Source organism: Protopterus annectens, chromosome 10.part0 (genome assembly GCF_019279795.1).
Source record: "Protopterus annectens isolate FY-2018-M chromosome 10.part0, PAN1.0, whole genome shotgun sequence".
Taxonomy (NCBI): Eukaryota; Metazoa; Chordata; order Ceratodontiformes; family Protopteridae; genus Protopterus; species Protopterus annectens.
Window position 1 is genome coordinate 1,632,529,834 of NC_056744.1, and position 17,051 is coordinate 1,632,546,884.

General features: G+C 38.9%; 1 protein-coding gene across 1 annotated transcript in view; it reads left to right on the forward strand.

The window, feature by feature from the left end:
- The window catches only part of PAGR1 (PAXIP1 associated glutamate rich protein 1), a 64,717-nt gene extending 47,948 nt beyond the window's left edge, over positions 1-16,769 (forward strand). Inside the window, exon 4 of the mRNA XM_044086340.1 lies at positions 13,777-16,769. Coding sequence (XP_043942275.1) covers positions 13,777-13,958 — 182 coding nt within the window. The 3' untranslated portion in view covers positions 13,959-16,769. The remainder of the gene's footprint in view (positions 1-13,776) is intronic.
- Positions 16,770-17,051: the final 282 nt, after the last annotated feature.

Below are 17,051 nucleotides of genomic sequence, written 5' to 3' on the forward strand. Positions count from 1 at the left end.
AAATAATTCCTGAACATGAAGAATGTGTGCTGCTGTTGACCTGTCATTAAGCTTACCAAATGCAGTAACAAAATACAGGCTGGCTAGCCATGTCCTGCTACTAAGTGAGAGGAAGAGCTCTAATTATTCTTTCCTTCCCCTGTTGCTCATTTATCCTAAAAAGGGTCCAAGTGCATGTAGCTAATCCTGTGATCTTGTAAAGGATAAAGTGGGCATAGTAGACTTTCAGCTTTACAGGTCAAGGCCTGAATGATTTAATATTGCAGTCTCATAAAAATCTGAGCCATTGTACAAACTGCCCACTCAAAAGCAACATTTTTACATAAGCCATTAACTTTATTCTCTTACTTTAATACCAATGCCCTGATAGCTCAACTATATTTTCAGTGAATTAGTTAAATGTCTCGGACAATAAAGTTCTTTCATGCCCCACAGGTCCATTTTTAAAAATTTGATTCCACTTCGTAACCCCCCTTCCCCATCCATCACCACAACCAAAAGTCATACCTTTTGTTTTTCATCGGTACCACTTTTAAAATTAGCACCTTATTTTTACATGATGGTTCTTTGCATTTTTTCAACAGAATTTTAGGCCACATCTGAAAATTCTGTGAAACAGAATTGAACTGCAGATTGGTAGGGGAATGGAACTGTCGGAAACTTGTTGGCTGACAAACCCTTGCATATATGGAAAATCAGGCCTCGTTTTTATAAAGTGTTCTTTTAATTATACAGCTTGACTTTAATTATACAGCTTGACTGTGTTAATTTTCTCCCAGAATGCAACACTTTTTTGTGACCACAGTAGATTTCAGATATTATTTCCAGCATAGCTTCCAGTTAGTCTTCTTTTCAACTTGAACAAGGCTTTTAATAAAGGTTCAGAACACAGTGAAGTAACTCAGACGTATAATGTCCGTAATGCTTAACATCTAGGAATACGGAACAGTATTCAGAAGGTAAGTTTGTGAGATGAGTGTGGGGCAGCAGCTTCTGAAAACAGAGAACAAAAATAAGGGCTTAGAATGAACACAAGATGACTAGAAATAACACATTGCATCTTCAATGAGAAAATGTAACCTTCTGGCTATCTGAAACAAAAAGCTAGCACCACCATCTCCTCTGCAGCCGAAAATAAACAGAAAAAGAAGTGTTCCCTTCAAAGGATGAGGAGTTAAATGTCACTCTCTAGATTTACTTTCTTTTTCTTCTGGGTTAGCACTGCATTCGAAAAGAGATAAGTGAAGTCTTCTTTAGAACTCAGTAATACAAGACTACAAATTTACAGGTTTTAAAAAAATCACAGCAAGGATACACAATACTTCCTTCACTAACTATGCTAAGCTAGACAGCAGTGGTAGACAAACATTGAAAAAAAAAAAACCTTCATCACAGAAGGAAGCAGCCTATGATGCAGCAACAGTTTTAGATAGGGGGTCAAACTCGCATGATCAGACATGGGTATACAGGTGTCATGCCTCCACCATGGTTGCATAAACAAGTACATTTTCAGTATGTCGATTTCTGTGAACCATTAGACAACTGCAGACATAGAGTTACTGCTGACATCAGCATTGTAGAATTTAAGAGAGACAGTGTATCGCACAAGGATGGGGTCTTCTGACCAGAGGGTGTTTCTTTTTCCTGTATGCAGCATCTTAAGTGCTAGGGACTTAGAAAGTGGACTGGAAGGTATTTTAGCTACGATCAATGCAATAATTCGCCAACATTGGCATTGCATCAGTATTACTGCCCAAAACCAAACATGATTTCTAATTCCATTCTATTACGACTAACCACTTCAGGATATGATTCTCATGCCCCAAGAATGCATTAGAAATCATTCTGAAAACAGTAAGTATGGCTTTCATGGTATAACCTTTAGCTATGCGTCACAGACAAGTAGGCCGTGCTGATTTACCCTGACTGCAGTAACTCAAAAGACTGTAGACACTCATAAATGCTACACAGGGTGGGATTCTGAAAGCATTATGACATAGACAAAAATGAAAGCATCCATTTATGAATAGGGCTAATATTATGTTTTAATAAATAAAAATAATAAATGAAACGTTAACTAGATCTACATAAAAAATAAAACTGCAGTAAACTTAACAGTAATTTAAAATTGTTTGCATTTAATAATTTTCAGCATGTACCCCCTGCAACATTGAGGATGTTCCCAAAGTACCTTGTTTGCTTTCGTACTCAGTTAAGAAAGATCCTTTGCTCAATGACTTTCTGTTCAAATGAACATTCTTTAAGCTTTTGCTGCAACATAAACAGAAAGGGGAGCCTAGCAGGTTAGAGCTAAAAACCAAAAATTTGTACATTAAATTAGAATCTGCTATACCCTTCTTTTATACATACATGTATACAGATATTTTAAGCATGGGTTCATAGGTTCATACTAGGCTATCTGCCCTGGGGCAATTATAAGCCTAGCCCGATTCTGTATGGCTTACACCACCCCTTGATTTGAGTATACTGTGCCCTTTTTAAGGTTTAGTTTACTGTGCCTCTGTCTAATAGTGACACGGGAGTAATCCCTGGGACAAACCTACGATCCCCCATCCACCTATCGAGATTCTTCTTGAAGAGATTCAGTGAGGTGCTCTGCCTCACATGAACTGGAATTCTATTCCAGAGCGAAGGGAGCCTCTGGGTTATGAACCCGTCCCTCCAGCAAGTTCTATTTATTTCTGTGCTGAGGTTCAAGTCCCTTGAGCATGTGGCTCTAAGGGATTTAGATTTACTGAGGTGGAGCATGTCCATTAATTCTGGATTTGACATAGCTTTGTATGTCAGGCATAGATCACCTCGAAGTAGGCGGTATGCAACTGAGTAGAGCTGGAGTTTTTTTAACAGAGCAGCATATGGCATCTGTTTGAGACCCTTGATCCTCTTGGTGAGATACTTTTGGGGTCTTTCTAATTGCTGCAGGTGTCTGGTAAGGTACATCCCAAAAGGGGCATTGTATTCTATGATGGGCCTGATGAGGGATGAATAAAGGGGCACGATTACCTCTCTTGATCTAGATGTGAAACCCTTCGTGATGAGGTGGGCTATGTAGAAGGTCTTTCTAACCACTTTGGCAATGTGGTTTTCAAAGGAGAGATTGCTATCAACTTGGGTCCCCAGGTCCCTAATAAGTTTCTCTGTACTTAATGGGTTTCCACCTATGTGGTAATTTGTGGGCACATTGTTTTTGCCAAAGGATATGACTATACATTTTTTGGCATTTAGTTTTAAACCATGGCGCTGGCGCCAGTTATCTGTCTCTGTGAGACCTTTTTGAAGGATGTTTGTGTTAGCTGGAGAGTTGATTATGGCGCCCAGTTTGCAGTCGTCTGTCAACTTGGTGAGCCATAGTCCTCCCACGTTTGTCTGTACCTCAGAAAAGTATATACCGAACAAGAGTGGTCCCAGGACAGAACCCTGTGGGACGCCACTTGTGACCGGTTTCGAGTCTGACATGGCTCCAGCAACTCTCACTCTGTGGGTTCTGTCTTTGAGCCAGTTTGCGACCCATCTTGTGACATAGGGGTTTATATTTAAGCTGGATAGCTTATCTGTGATGCCCGAGTGGGGTATTGTCAAATGCCTTTGCAAGGTCCAGATAGGCTGTGTGGACTACCTTCCCTTCATCTATGGCTTTGGTGACTGTTTCAAAGAGGTCAGCCAGGTTCAAAAGGCAGGATCTGCCCTTGACCAAGCCGAACTGGGTAGGATCTAGTGTCTGTAGGTCCCCAATGTCTTTGTTTATGAGCTCCATGATGATCCTCTCCATAGCCTTGCAGACTAAGCTAGTCAGGCTTATGGGGCGATAGTTTCCAGGGTCCGTAGAGGCTCCACCTTTGTGGAGTGGGACCACTGTTGCTGTACGCCATTCTGTGGGCACATATCCTGTAGTGAGGCTGAGATTGTATAGCTGTTTTATTTGAGGGATTAGTTCCTCTTGGAATTCATGTAGGACGCAACCTGGGATGCCATCTGGTCCCATGGAAGCAGTGTTTTTTGCTTTGGAGAGGGCAGCCTTCACCTGAGCATCAGAGATGTTTGGGAGGCAGCCCTCTGCCGGGATAGATACTTGCTCTTTTGGGGGGGGGGGGGTGGAGAAGTTTGCACTGAACCTGTCTGCCAAGATATTGGCAATGTCTGTGGGTTCAGTGTATTTTTTGTCGTTTAGAATCAACTCAGAACAAGACTGGGAGTTGCATCCCAGGTTTCTAACATAACTGAAAAAGGCCTTATGATTGTCTTTGGTGTCCTGTGCAATTTTTCTCTCGAAGCTGCCCTTGGAGAATTTTTTGAGGGATCGTAATTTTTTGCTAGTACTGATCAGAGATGCCTTCCCTATTAGGGATTTTGCTCTGTCATGTAGTAGCTTCCTCCTTCTGTTGTACAGTTTATTTGTGGCAGGGATCCACCAGACTGGACGCCTGCCTTTGGATGATTGGGTCTTGGTTTTGTTTGGGATAGCCTGATCCATGCATTCCTGGAGTTATATAGGATTCTGCAGTTTGGGCCGTAGTTTCCACTGGCCCTGGGGCCTTGAAGGATTCCACTTCGGTTTTGAGAAGTGAGAAGTTCGCTTTTGAGAAGTTTTTCACTGTGGTTTTCTGGGCAGGGGGTGGGGTCGGGATGTGGGCATCCAGGGAAATTAATTTATGGTCTGATCTTACCAATGAGGGATATACTTCTGGTGTGGAGCATAGAGTCCCCATGTTGGTAATGATCAGGTCTAGTATGTTGTCCCCTCTTGTGGGAGTGGTGACTAGTTGTTCCATAGCATTTGAGTTTATAATTTCCAGAAACCTTTGGGCTAAGGTGCTGGGGCTTGAGTAGTGCTCCCTGTCAATGTTTGGGTAGTTGAAGTCACCCAATATAATGGTGTTCGGAGAGATCTTCATGTTCTCCAATGTTTTCAGGAAAGCCAAGTGGGATTCCTGACTTTGAGAGGGTGGTCTGTAGGATGCTATAAACTGAAAAGCAGTCTTGCCAACTGTTAGTTGCACATGGATGGTCTCCGATACTTCGTGCAATGCCACTAACCTGGAGGTGTGGATATCCTTGATAAATATGGAAACTCCCCCTCCTTTTGTGGTTCAGTCCGGGTTTTGGGGCCGAAAAGCATGATATGAGGTTTAGCCTGGTAGTGCTGGGGTGCTCTCTGGAGCCTTGAACCAGGTTTCTGTCACTGCACAGATATCTATGTTCTCCATACTGAGGAGAGCTTCGAGTGCGTGCATCTTGAGGTTAAGACTTCTGGCGTTTAGCAGCATTACCCTTAGTTTCTTGTTCCTTGTGCTGTCTATGGGGTGGGTTTGACTTTTGAGCCTTGCCTAAAAAGGCACTATGGGGTGGCAAGAGCCTTTGCCAATATCCGAAAGCCCAGTGGTGACAGGTGCAAGCCGTCCCTAGTGAAGCAACATGGCTTGTCGAGCATGTCATCCCAGGCTGACAGACACTGGATCCCCTTTGAATGACACCAACATTTTAGCCAATTGTTAAAATCGATCATTTTGTCTTTGTACTGTGGCATCATTCTAGGTGAGGGTAAGATGCTGCTCAAGGTCAGGGTCATACCAGCCTGGGCTACATGATCAGAGAGCTCCTCTATGTCTCTTTTCATGTAGTCCAGGGAGGTACGGCTCAGGTCATTCACACCAGCATGTACAATGACCGAGTCATATTTGTATTTGCTTTGGAGTGACCTGAGTGCTTGCGTTATGTGGCGGATCCTAGCACCCGACAGGCAGCTCACCGTGACCTTCTCTTTATTCAGCCTGGTGAGCGGGACGTCAGTGTGTCTGACAATAGTCACCTATTACAAGAGTATCAGGTGTGTTATTCAGCCTTAAGGGCTGTGGCTGCTTGGCACACTGACTTTGTGGGTTATGTGTTGTGCGTGTTTTGTTTTGAGGTAGCGTTTGCTTGGATGTCTGCTTTGGAGGTCTCTGTTGCTTAGGTAGATTTTTATTTAGAGCCTCCGAGTATGTTTTTGTGTATTTATGTGTTTGGTTCGCTGATGTGGTGGGACTATGTGATACTGGAATTTGTTGTGTGAGGTTACCTTCTCCTCCTGACTGGTTACACCAGTTTTGAGATGAGAGAGCTCAGCCTCCAATTTGGCTAAATAGTAGCATCTCTCACATATATTTGAACCTGTTTGGAGGAGGAGAGGGTTGTCCGTGTACATGAGAGTTGTAACATTGCCTCAAAATTCCCAGATTCACCAGCTGGACTGGAGAGGAAACCATTGACTGACCTTTGGACATGCTAGAGTAATATAGGGAAACTGAATTTAAGATGGACCAATAGAGGACAGGGTAATCGTAGAGAGTATAAGAGTAAGTAGTGCTTATGGTTTAATAGTGCTAACTTGTAGGATTACTTAATTGGACCAGTGAAGGGCCTTAGAATGAGAATATGGTGTTTAAATTGAGAGATAGAGCAGTTCTAAGGGAAAAAGTGAAGAGCAGACTTTGTGGAGCCAGGAATAATTAATAAGTAATGCCTTCTAGACTGCCGACGTACCAAAACAGTTATTCCCATAATAAGAGTCCAAGGTGTTCTTAAAAAGTATATAAATTAGTGCTTGCTTTAATGTGATGCATCAGCTACTCTTGCATTGAACCAATTAGTACACCTCTTGTTCCTATATAATCTTTTTTTAATTTCTCCAAGTCTTTTGGGTTTCTAATACCATGACAGGAATGGACTCCATTCCTAAGTCAAAGTACAATTAAAGTTTATGAAATTAGTATTGTTTCACTCTTTGATGTTAGCCAAAAGTGCTCTTCACAGCACCCGCAATGTGCCCAGTAATGACTCCTTCTGCAGTTCATATGGTGTTACATGAATTGGTAATGTATACGATTGTCGATTCTTTTTTATAAGACCAGTTGCTCCTACTACTATTGGAACTGTCTGAGTATCTTTCTTCCACATGGCTGTCGTTTCTGCCTGCAGATCAAGGTATTTTATGACTTTGTGTCTCTCTGTACGCAAGACACTGTAGTCACTAGGTGTGGCGATTTCATTGATCAGCGCTACTTTTGTCTTCTTTTCTTGGACCACTATATCTGGTTTTCTAGCATCTATCTTTTGAACTGTTGGTATTGGATGATCCCATGTGATATAAACATCATCATCATTTTCTAAGATTCTTTGTGGCTCATGTTTCCAGTGTTTTTCAGCTACTTCGATACCATAATGTTTGCACAATCTCCAGTGTAACAGTCTCGCCATATTATTATGCCTTTCAGTATACGGTCCCTCTGCCATTAGTGCAGCGCAATAAGGTTTGTGACGGTTTCCAATTTGTTTTTTCAAAACCAATACATGTCTGTTTCTCCCACATGTTCAGTGGACTTTGTAAACCAGTGTGTACGTAGCCCACTATCTTGGGCTGCCAATATTAACCTTTCATTTATTGATGTGAATTCACCTCTCTTTAACCATTCCTGCATTTGTTCTTGATTAACATGAGGCTCTTCCAGAAGTTTTCTATATTTGCAGCTATATTTATGTTTTTCCACATTTCTTGCCTTCTCATGTGGTCCTTCACCTTATATTCTTTCTTTTGCTTCAGTTGCTGCCTGATTTTTATCTACTTCTGGTTTGACTTTCATTCCTGCTTGACGTCTATATGCTTCTGCTAAATTAAGCAGAGACGTTATCTTAGATTTATTTTCCTCATGTTTCAAAACTTTCACTACATTTGGATCTTGTGAGGTCAGTAGATATGTGTGGAGTCTATACATGTAATCAGTTTCAAGGAGGCCCATCTTGCCTTCAGAACAGAAAATCTATAATTTTGGTATACACTGATTTTTATAAATCATTTGGTAAGCATGAAGCATCCTTCTTGTTTTAATATCTAGTCTATCCAACACTTTGGGGCCAGTCAGTCACTCCAAAACTATAAGTTAGGACAGGAAGAGCAAATTGATTTATAGCTTGGATCTTGTTCCTAGATGTTAATGCTGTTTTCAGGATTCATTTGTCTTCTAAAGTACTCCTCACAGAGTTTTATTCGCATTTGTTCATGCTTTATTGCTGATCCTTCATCAATTCCCAAGTATTTATACACTCCCTCTTGCTCAAATTCTTTTATATCATATTTTTGTCCCAAACTTCTGTTTTCCTGGTGCTGCAGTTTTCTTTTTTTTTAAAGGTTGCTTTTGCACATTTATCAAGACCAAATGACATTCCAATATCATCTGAAAAAGTTTTGACAACCTGCAGCTGTGCTTTCAGTTCCTCATCTGATGTGCTATACAGTTTTAAATCATCGACAAAGAGATTGTTGTTTTCTAGGGGCCAAATTGTAGCCATGGCCTAAGCTGTTAAGTAAACAGCTTAATGGATTAATGACCAGGCAGACTAGCAGCGGTGACAAAGAATCACCCTGGAATATCTCCCTTTGAATTTTTATCCCCGGAATAATAATCTGTCCTTTATTGTGGCTTAACTGCAAGTGGTCTGCCACTGTTTCATGGTTACTGTAATGTAGTCAATCAGTGTAGGGTGTATCTTACACATTTTTAAGCAGTCTTTTATCCATGAATGTGGGATACTATCAAATGCTTTTTTGTAGTCAGTCCATGCCATACTTGGATTCTTCCCCTTCTTAGAGTTCTCCACTAAAACTTTAACAACAAATGATCCTTTCTTCCATATGACTTTCTTTTATTGCCCTTTTGTTCTACTGCCATAATTGAGTTTTCTTCTAAATGACTATAAACTCTGTCGGCATCAATTCCCGTGTATAGTTTATACGTCATTGGAAGACAATTTATTGGTCTACAATTTTTAGGGTAGCTTGCAGGTTCACTTTTAAGTAAGAGCATTGTTTTTCCTGTTATTAACCAGTATGGTGTGTGTTTCGGGTGCGCATATAAATAGTTTCTTACTCATGGCTAAATCCTCTTGTAAAGAAGTTAATACTTTAAGCCAAAAGTTAGGTACTGCATCTGGGCATGGAGTTTTCCACTTAGAGGCTTTTCTCAACTTTGTTTCAATCCCTCTGGTTGTTACTTCATCCCATTTCATATCTAGTACCTTTAAACTTATTCTTTCTTTTACTTCTTCTATCCATTTAGCATCTTTATTATGTTCCACAGGATCTTCATAGATACTTCTCCAAAATGTAGCTACTTCCACTTTTTTTGGCAGTCTTTCGATTCCTTTTGCCATATTTCCCAATTCTCTATAAAACTTTTTTGGGTCATCAATAAATTGCTTATTTTGTGCTTTTCCCTTCTATTTATCTTCTAAGTCTTTCCACCTGGTTTGAAATTTTTAATTTATCTCCAATAGTGCATAATAGATCCTGTTCTGTTCTAGTACTGCGCATTGCTTTTATCGCATCTACTTTTCTTAGTATTTTTGTTGATGTATTCCCTCTTCTATAATCTTCTAACAGTGACACTTCTTGTCTTAGCTGCTTTATAGTTTTCTCTGTTCGATATTTCCATGATGGTATTCGCTTTTGCCCCCTCTTTTCCCTCACTATCCTGTGTTCCTGTGGTAGAACTTTATCAGTTATTAATTTATTTAATTTTCTACATAGGTTGCCTGATTCTGTACTACTTTTTTGATAACCCCAAACATTCCCAGATGTAGTTGTCTGTAAATGCCCTATAAACCGGAGTAGGGTCTCCTGTTTTAATGTTTATATGAGACACTGTCCAGACTCAGAATTTTAGTGTTTCTATAACTTTAAATTGTCACATGCATAGATTCCCTTGGTATATTTCCACCAGGGTTGCCAGACGTCCCTATTTGTGCGGGACTGCCTCTGCTTTTTTTTTTTTTTTGATTGGCCCATATAATTGGCATACAGGCCAATCAAAAATTGCTAAACATGGAGCTTCTTGTGTTCCGCATTAAACAGAAGTAGCTCCGTGATTAGTGCAGATCTGTTTAGTGCAGATCTTTAATGTGGAACTCTGTTCTGCATTACAGACTTTTTTTTTTTTTTTTTTTTTTTTTTTTTTTTTTGCTCTTCACTTTTTTTTTCTTCCGTACCTGGCTGATGGCAACCCTGATTTCCACTGTACCATTTCCAATTCGCTAACACTTGTTTTCTTATATGGTTTTCATGTTATTCATTATTCAAATTTGGGTGTAATGTAAGTAACAATGTTTTTGTCATGTCTGGTTTCCTACTTTTATAAATCTTTTTATACAACTTGTTCTATAAATATCATTAACCAATTGGTTAATATAATTATAAAACCTCAAAGCCGGACCAGCCCATATACCCAGTCCCTTAAATGAATCTACAGTTTTAATCACTGTGCTGTATTAAATATTCACTTTTCAGTTTGTCTCACCGATCTCGTATATTTAGTTTTTCAGAAGTGTAGCTGGTTCATCCAGTACGATGGGCCAGTATTATGAACCAGCTCCTTCTCATCTCTTCAGATGAAGAACAAAAAAAAAGGCATTTCACTGTAATAAGCCAGTCACTACTTTGTAAGTGATTGGCTTATTACAGTTAGATCAGCCCCCCCCCCCCCGGCTCTTTCATTGAAGAGCCACAAAAAAAATGTGGACATCCCTTGTACTGGAACACGTACAGTAGAAATATACCAAGGGAATCTATGCAGTAGTTTATATATTTTTTAGAACACCTTGGTCTTTTATTATGGGAATAACTGTTTTGGTATGTTGGCAGTCTAGAAGGGCATTTTTGCCCGTGCTTTAAATATTTGTATGCAAGTGTGTGTAAAAGAAGGGTGTAGCAGATTAGCAGATTCTAATTTTAATGTACCAATTTTTGGCTTTTGGCTCTATCCTCCTAGGCTTCCCTTTCTGTTTATGTTGTAGCAAAAGCTTAAAGAATGTTCATTTGAAAAGAATGTCATTTTGAGCAAAGGATCTTTTTTAATTGAGTAAGAAAGCAAGCAAGGTACTTGGGGAACACCCTCCATGTTGTAGGGGGGTATATGCTGAAAATTATTAATGCAGACAATTTTAATTACTATAAGGTTTACTGCAGTTTTATTTTTTATTATGTGGATCTAGTTAACTTTTCATTTATTTTATTTACTGAAACATAGTATTATTCCTGTTCATAAATGGATGTTCTCGTTTTTGTCTGTCATAATTCTTTCTCAAACCCATCCTGTGTAGCATTTATGAGTGTTTACAGTCTTGAGTTACTGCAGTCAGGGTAAATCAGCACTGCCTACTTGTCTGTGATGCATAGTTAAAGGTTATACCATGGGAGCCGTACTTACTGTTTTTAGAATGATTTCTAATGCATTTTTGGGACATGAGAATCGTATCCTGAAGTGGTCAGTCGTAATAGAATGGAATTATGAAGTCATATGTGTGGTTTTGGGCAGTAATAATGATGCATTGCCAGCGCTGGTGAATTATTGCATTGATCATAGCTAAAATGTCTTTCAGGCTGCTTTCTGAGTCCCTAAGGCTACTACAGCAGTGATCTTTTAAGCATCTACTGTTGTTCAGCTTGCACAACTATACTTGTATTTTACCTGGGTTTACCACAGTACTCAGTTTTGGGCCCTCTCATTTTTGGCATATATTTCTCAGACCTTCAGGCCAACACATCTGGCCTATGGTTAAGTCTGCAGATGACTGCAAATTGGGTGTTTTTTAATCTTCAACTAACAGTTGTTACAACAAGGGTAGACCATGTTAACAACTGGTGCAAAGACAGTGGTCTCAAATGTAAAAAAAATGTAACAGTTCATTTTGCTAAACAAAACAGTTTCACTATTTGTATAGAAGATGCACCCCTCCAATCAGACCCTGTTTTAAGGGAATATAGGTACTCTTGTTGATGATTTCTTATTTGACTATCATGTCTCCCCAGTAGTTCAGAAAGTATTTTATCTTCCCCATATAATTTCCAAAGGCATCTCCACTAGAAAGTGTGATTCGCCTTTACTTATAAGTTATCAGACCCGTTATTTTACATAATGCACCTTTTGGCATGTATTTATTTAAACATCACTCAACTTCAGAGACCTCTGAGATTCATAACTAAAAATATCAGTGGCCTCAAATCTTTTTCAGGAGAGACTGACGGCCCTTTCTCTGTACTAGGTCTTACAGACTCCTCCATAGAAATCTATGCCTAGCTTTTTGTGAAGTGAAAGATCCAATCCTATTTGATCTGTTGTTTCACAGAACTAATAGTACATCACATACTCTGTTAAAGGCAATAAACCTTCATCAGTAGGTAAATAAAACATGTGATTCCTATCCTGAAATCCTGATGTGTCCCTCACCTCTGAAACAAACTTTCCCTACATGTCAGGCAAAGAGTACACTTGCCACCTTCAAGGTAAACCTCGTTAATTGGATGGGCGGCCTCCGTTTGTCTCTCGGTCTGTCTAGTCTTGCCCTCCTTGAGGCCAGAGAAAAATTTGGAATAAAGATTTTTTTTGGCTAGGATTGAAATGGTCTGCAGACCAGCTGTCTAGTACTTATGATTTACATACAGCTGCATATGGGTAACCAACACAATTTGCCACTTCATAAAAAGTTTTTTACTTGCATTGTGGTTTCACTGTTACAGCATCACTTGTTCATTTTCAGTGTGAAGAAGTCCACCTGCAAGAACTGGTCTACAAATTGTGCTTCTAGGAAATAAGAAACTACTACTGATGAAGTTAGCATTGGAACATGGTAGCCTAAATGTTAATTTAGGTGGTGAGGCAGGATGGGAGTTATGATGTTGTGACAGGGGTTTTCAGCTCAGGAAAGAAATTAGGGGGCCATCTTTGTCAACGAAATAAAATGTAAAAGCAACGCACTTTTTTTACATCAAAAGCTGAATAATTTGATATTTATATTGTAATGAGGTTATATCCAACTTCAGAAGTTTCTTTTTTTCACTTGGTTCAGAACATGACCAGTACACTTTAACACATGATTATCTGCTGACCTGCTTGTTTTTGCACTGTTTTGCACCATTTGTTCTTCTCATTCATAAGTCTAGACCACACCAGGAGTAAGAGGATTTTGTGCCGTAACTAACAGGTTCATAGGTAAGTACTAGGCTAGTTGCTCTTGTGAGCCATTTTAAGCCTACCTAATTTCCCTTTTTGAGCTCAAATTAACCCATTTCATTTGGTTATAGATTGACCTTACCCCGTCCCATGGGTGATAATTAACTGTATATTACCCCTACTGAGAATAACTGAGATCTTACCATAGATAATTTGAAGGGACCCATACATGGGATAAAGCATTTGGGAGCTGCCTTTGTCTATTAGTAGAACAGGGGACAGTCCTGGGGTACATTTTCTGTTTTGCATCCATAAGATATGAGTTGTGCTTGAATATGGCCAGGTATGAACTTTATTTTGTATGGATGTGGAGCCTTTTCCAGAGCAGCGGTGTTGTCTGTGAGATGGATAACTATCCCTCCAAACAGATTTGTTGATATTGCAGAAGAGGTTTAGATTTAATAGAGTATTTCTGAACCCATTTGACTTGTTGATGTGCAGTAAATAATAATTAGTATCATAATTGTTAAAGTAAAATATGTAGTTTGACTTTCCAGTATGTTGTAATTCTGCTTTTTAACCATGATTATTAACACTTTGCAAAGTCACATAAAAACTGATATTTTTATCTCCTTTTCATCCAAACGAATGCATCCGCTTGGTTTCGTTAAGATCCCATTACTTATATCCTTTTGTAAACACATATAAATAAATAACATTTCAGAGTTTTTTTCATCAGTAATTGTGCTGATGGGTTTCCTATTTACTGTATTAACAGGAAGTTCAGTAAAGTCTGAGAAACGGGAAGCACGTATGGACAAGGTTCTGTCTGACATGAAGAGACACAAAAATCTTGAAGAACAAATCAGGAAAACGGGCCAAGACTTGTTTGACCTCGACTCAGAAATGGCAACCCCGAAGCGTACCACAGCATTTTTCCAGCGTCAACGGAAATACTGAGGAAAACCTACCTAGCTGTACTGTCATTCGACTGTCTTCTGTGGAGAAAGCTGGTGTAACTGATGGGTTAATCACAAACCAGTGCATGAGCCCCTGAGTTGGCATTTCAGTGCATTGTTTACTGAAGCCAACTCTGCTTCTTAAGCAGGACTGGTTCTGTGATTGAGCTACAATCTTAAGCTTAAAAAAAAACAGGAGTGGAGATTTTCTTGGCTTATTGATGGAAGATTAAGCAGCTTTGTAGGCCGGAAGTGCCAACAAAGTACATGGTGAGTAGCCACCAGGCATGGTGGCTGCCAAATAGTTTTAAAGCAGACATGATTGCAGAGGTTAGAAATAGAAATTAATGACTATATTCATCCAGAAGGAACGGAATGAACTTTTCTTAGTAGAAAATGTTTCCAGTTTTTACTTACAACCTAAAATGGTTTTAAACTGTTTGAAAAGTAAATGTGTTTGAATCATTTGATTTTCTTATTGTATTTGTAAGTAATTTTCTGTATTAATAAGTATTTTTTAACTTTGTTATTTAGTAACCTGTACAAGAACTTTTGTTTAGTATGCATAACAAAATCATGGCCAGCAAGGGATGTGGATTAAAAGCATATTTAACATGGTAGCATGTGTTTCGGCAAAGGGGCCACATAGAGTACATTATGTTATCTCTCTTTGTATATTGGCTTAAGATCTCTGGCTCTGGGGTTCATTTCTTATTTCTGCTACCAAGTGTCTGAGAGTTTGCTTTTTCTTTTGTTTATATGGGTTTTCTGTATTTACTCTTGTTTTTCTTTTCCTGCCTCCCCTAAACATACTAGTTGACAACTCTAAATATATATATATATGTGTATGTGTGTGTGTGTGTGTGTATATATATATATATATATATATATATATATATATATATATATATATATATATATATGTGTGTGTGTGTATATGTAGATACATACATATTTTCTCTGCTCTTACGGCTAGAGTTGTAGTTAAGAAGGGTCCATGGTAAGCACTTCACTTACCCAGTTAGTAAATGAATAAATTAAATGAAATTACTGCAAATTTTACTTGATGACTTGCTGTTACACAAGGCTTGCCATTACATTTTTGGTTAATCTGATCCCCATCTGAGATGTATATTAAATAGAAAAAGGGGACAGTACTTCATATTTGTGTTACTGATTATGCTTTTTATGGAGTTGTACAACCACTAGCTGTTTTATTGCAGCAGTATTTGTGTTTTTTAGTGTGTGTGCATGTGTGTGTCTTTGTGAATGATAAGTTTTAGACATACAATTAAAAAAAAATATATATAGCAACTTTCAGTTGAACAATGCTCTTGAGTTTTCCTAGCTGTGCTCACTTTACTTTTTGTAGGTAGCTTGTAGGAAGGTGGTAGTTTTTTATGCAGTGAATTAACTATATTCGTTCAGGCCTCTACCTGCATCTCCTGTGTCTCTTTGTAGGTAGCTGTAGGAAGTTGCTAGTTTTTTATGCAGTGAATGAACTATATTCGTTCAGGCCTACTTGTAGGCCCTGGACATCCCTTTTATTTCTGAGAGCTCTGCCTGATCTGCTGCAGAAATATAATATGAAGTCTATTTTGTCTCCCTCCATGTTGTCTTTATTTTTAATTACTTCCGAACCAAAGGGTAGAAGGGTAACCGACAAACCTTTCTGTAAAAACTACAATAAATGCCCAGCCAAACTAGAGTCTTCACTATTTAAAACCTTAAACCTTCTGTAGTGAGGACCCATGGGATAAATGCAAATGACCCCTTATGGACATACCAGTATTTTATCTGCATGGCTTCTGAATGCCCATGAATTTTTACTTTTTACATTTAGGCCAATAAAGCCAAACCCCAGTAGCTGTAGACATTGCATATACCCCAGTCCTGTTTGTGAACCACAGCTGGCTTCAGAAAACAACAAATGGAAATGTTGACACGGAGGTTTCTTATTAGGTCCCAAAGTTGTAGGCTTTTACATCAATTCTGTAAGAAAGTCCATCTTTGGTGACATAACCCCCTGTCCTTCCCTGCCTTGTTTAATTTTTATTTCTGGCTTTTTTTTCTCTAATGTGAGCCTCTTGAGTTCTACTAAATGCTGAACTGGAGACACTTTATGCAATGGTGCATGATGTTGAAGTGTATGGGAAATAAACTGGAAACGTTTTATGTGCTAAGCAGCATTACAACATGGCATACAGATCGCTAAAGATGGGCTTTTAAAAAAAGATTTAACATTATATCAACTACCCTTAAGTTTTATTTTCTGTGATCTTAATTTCAGAGCTCTTTTTGAGTGATTTTTAATGGACAAATGCTTCCCACGACATATCATTAGTAAGTGTTCATTTGTGGGTATTGTCTCTTAAACTTGGTTCTGTGAAGAGACTGTGCCTTGAGCTGAACCGCATAGAATGTCTAATTCTGAGATCTGCCCTGCCCTATGATCTGCGGGAAAAGAATAGTTTAGCAGCCTACTGAATCAGGAAGACAGGTTTACACCTTATAATGTGGAAAGTAATAAAACTTGGCTGTTACTTTTAATTACTTTTGTGACAGTTTAACTGTAATTTTTGTGTGCCTGGCCCTCTAACTTGTTTGTGCTTGTGCTCAACTGTGTGTCTACAGCACTACTTGTGCGTGCTGCCTTCAGTGTACTTTTCTTACAGTATATCTATGTATTTGTTGCAATTTATTGTAGCAGGTGTTTTGCATGTACAGCATTCAGCACCAAGATTACGCATTTATAATGTGAAAAGAAATAATCTGAACAAGTAAATCAAAAAAGTGCTTTGGTCAACATAAATTTTTCTCTTCTTTCTTAAATTTTGCAAGCTCCAGGTGATCTCTGCTGGCAGATATTTTGGTTAATATGTTCCTTTAATATTTTTCCTGTTTTTTGTTTGTTTCAAAGCAGATACCTCTGTGGAATGTGTGAGGGGTTGGAGACTGACTGGGAGGAGTGGAGAATGTTTGCTTGGAGTTTCCAATTTGGATTAGTTTTGCGGTCCGAAGTTTACTGGGAAGGCCTTAAAGATTCTTTCAGAAAAGTACATGTTTGTGTCTGTGTAACATATGAGGGATAGTA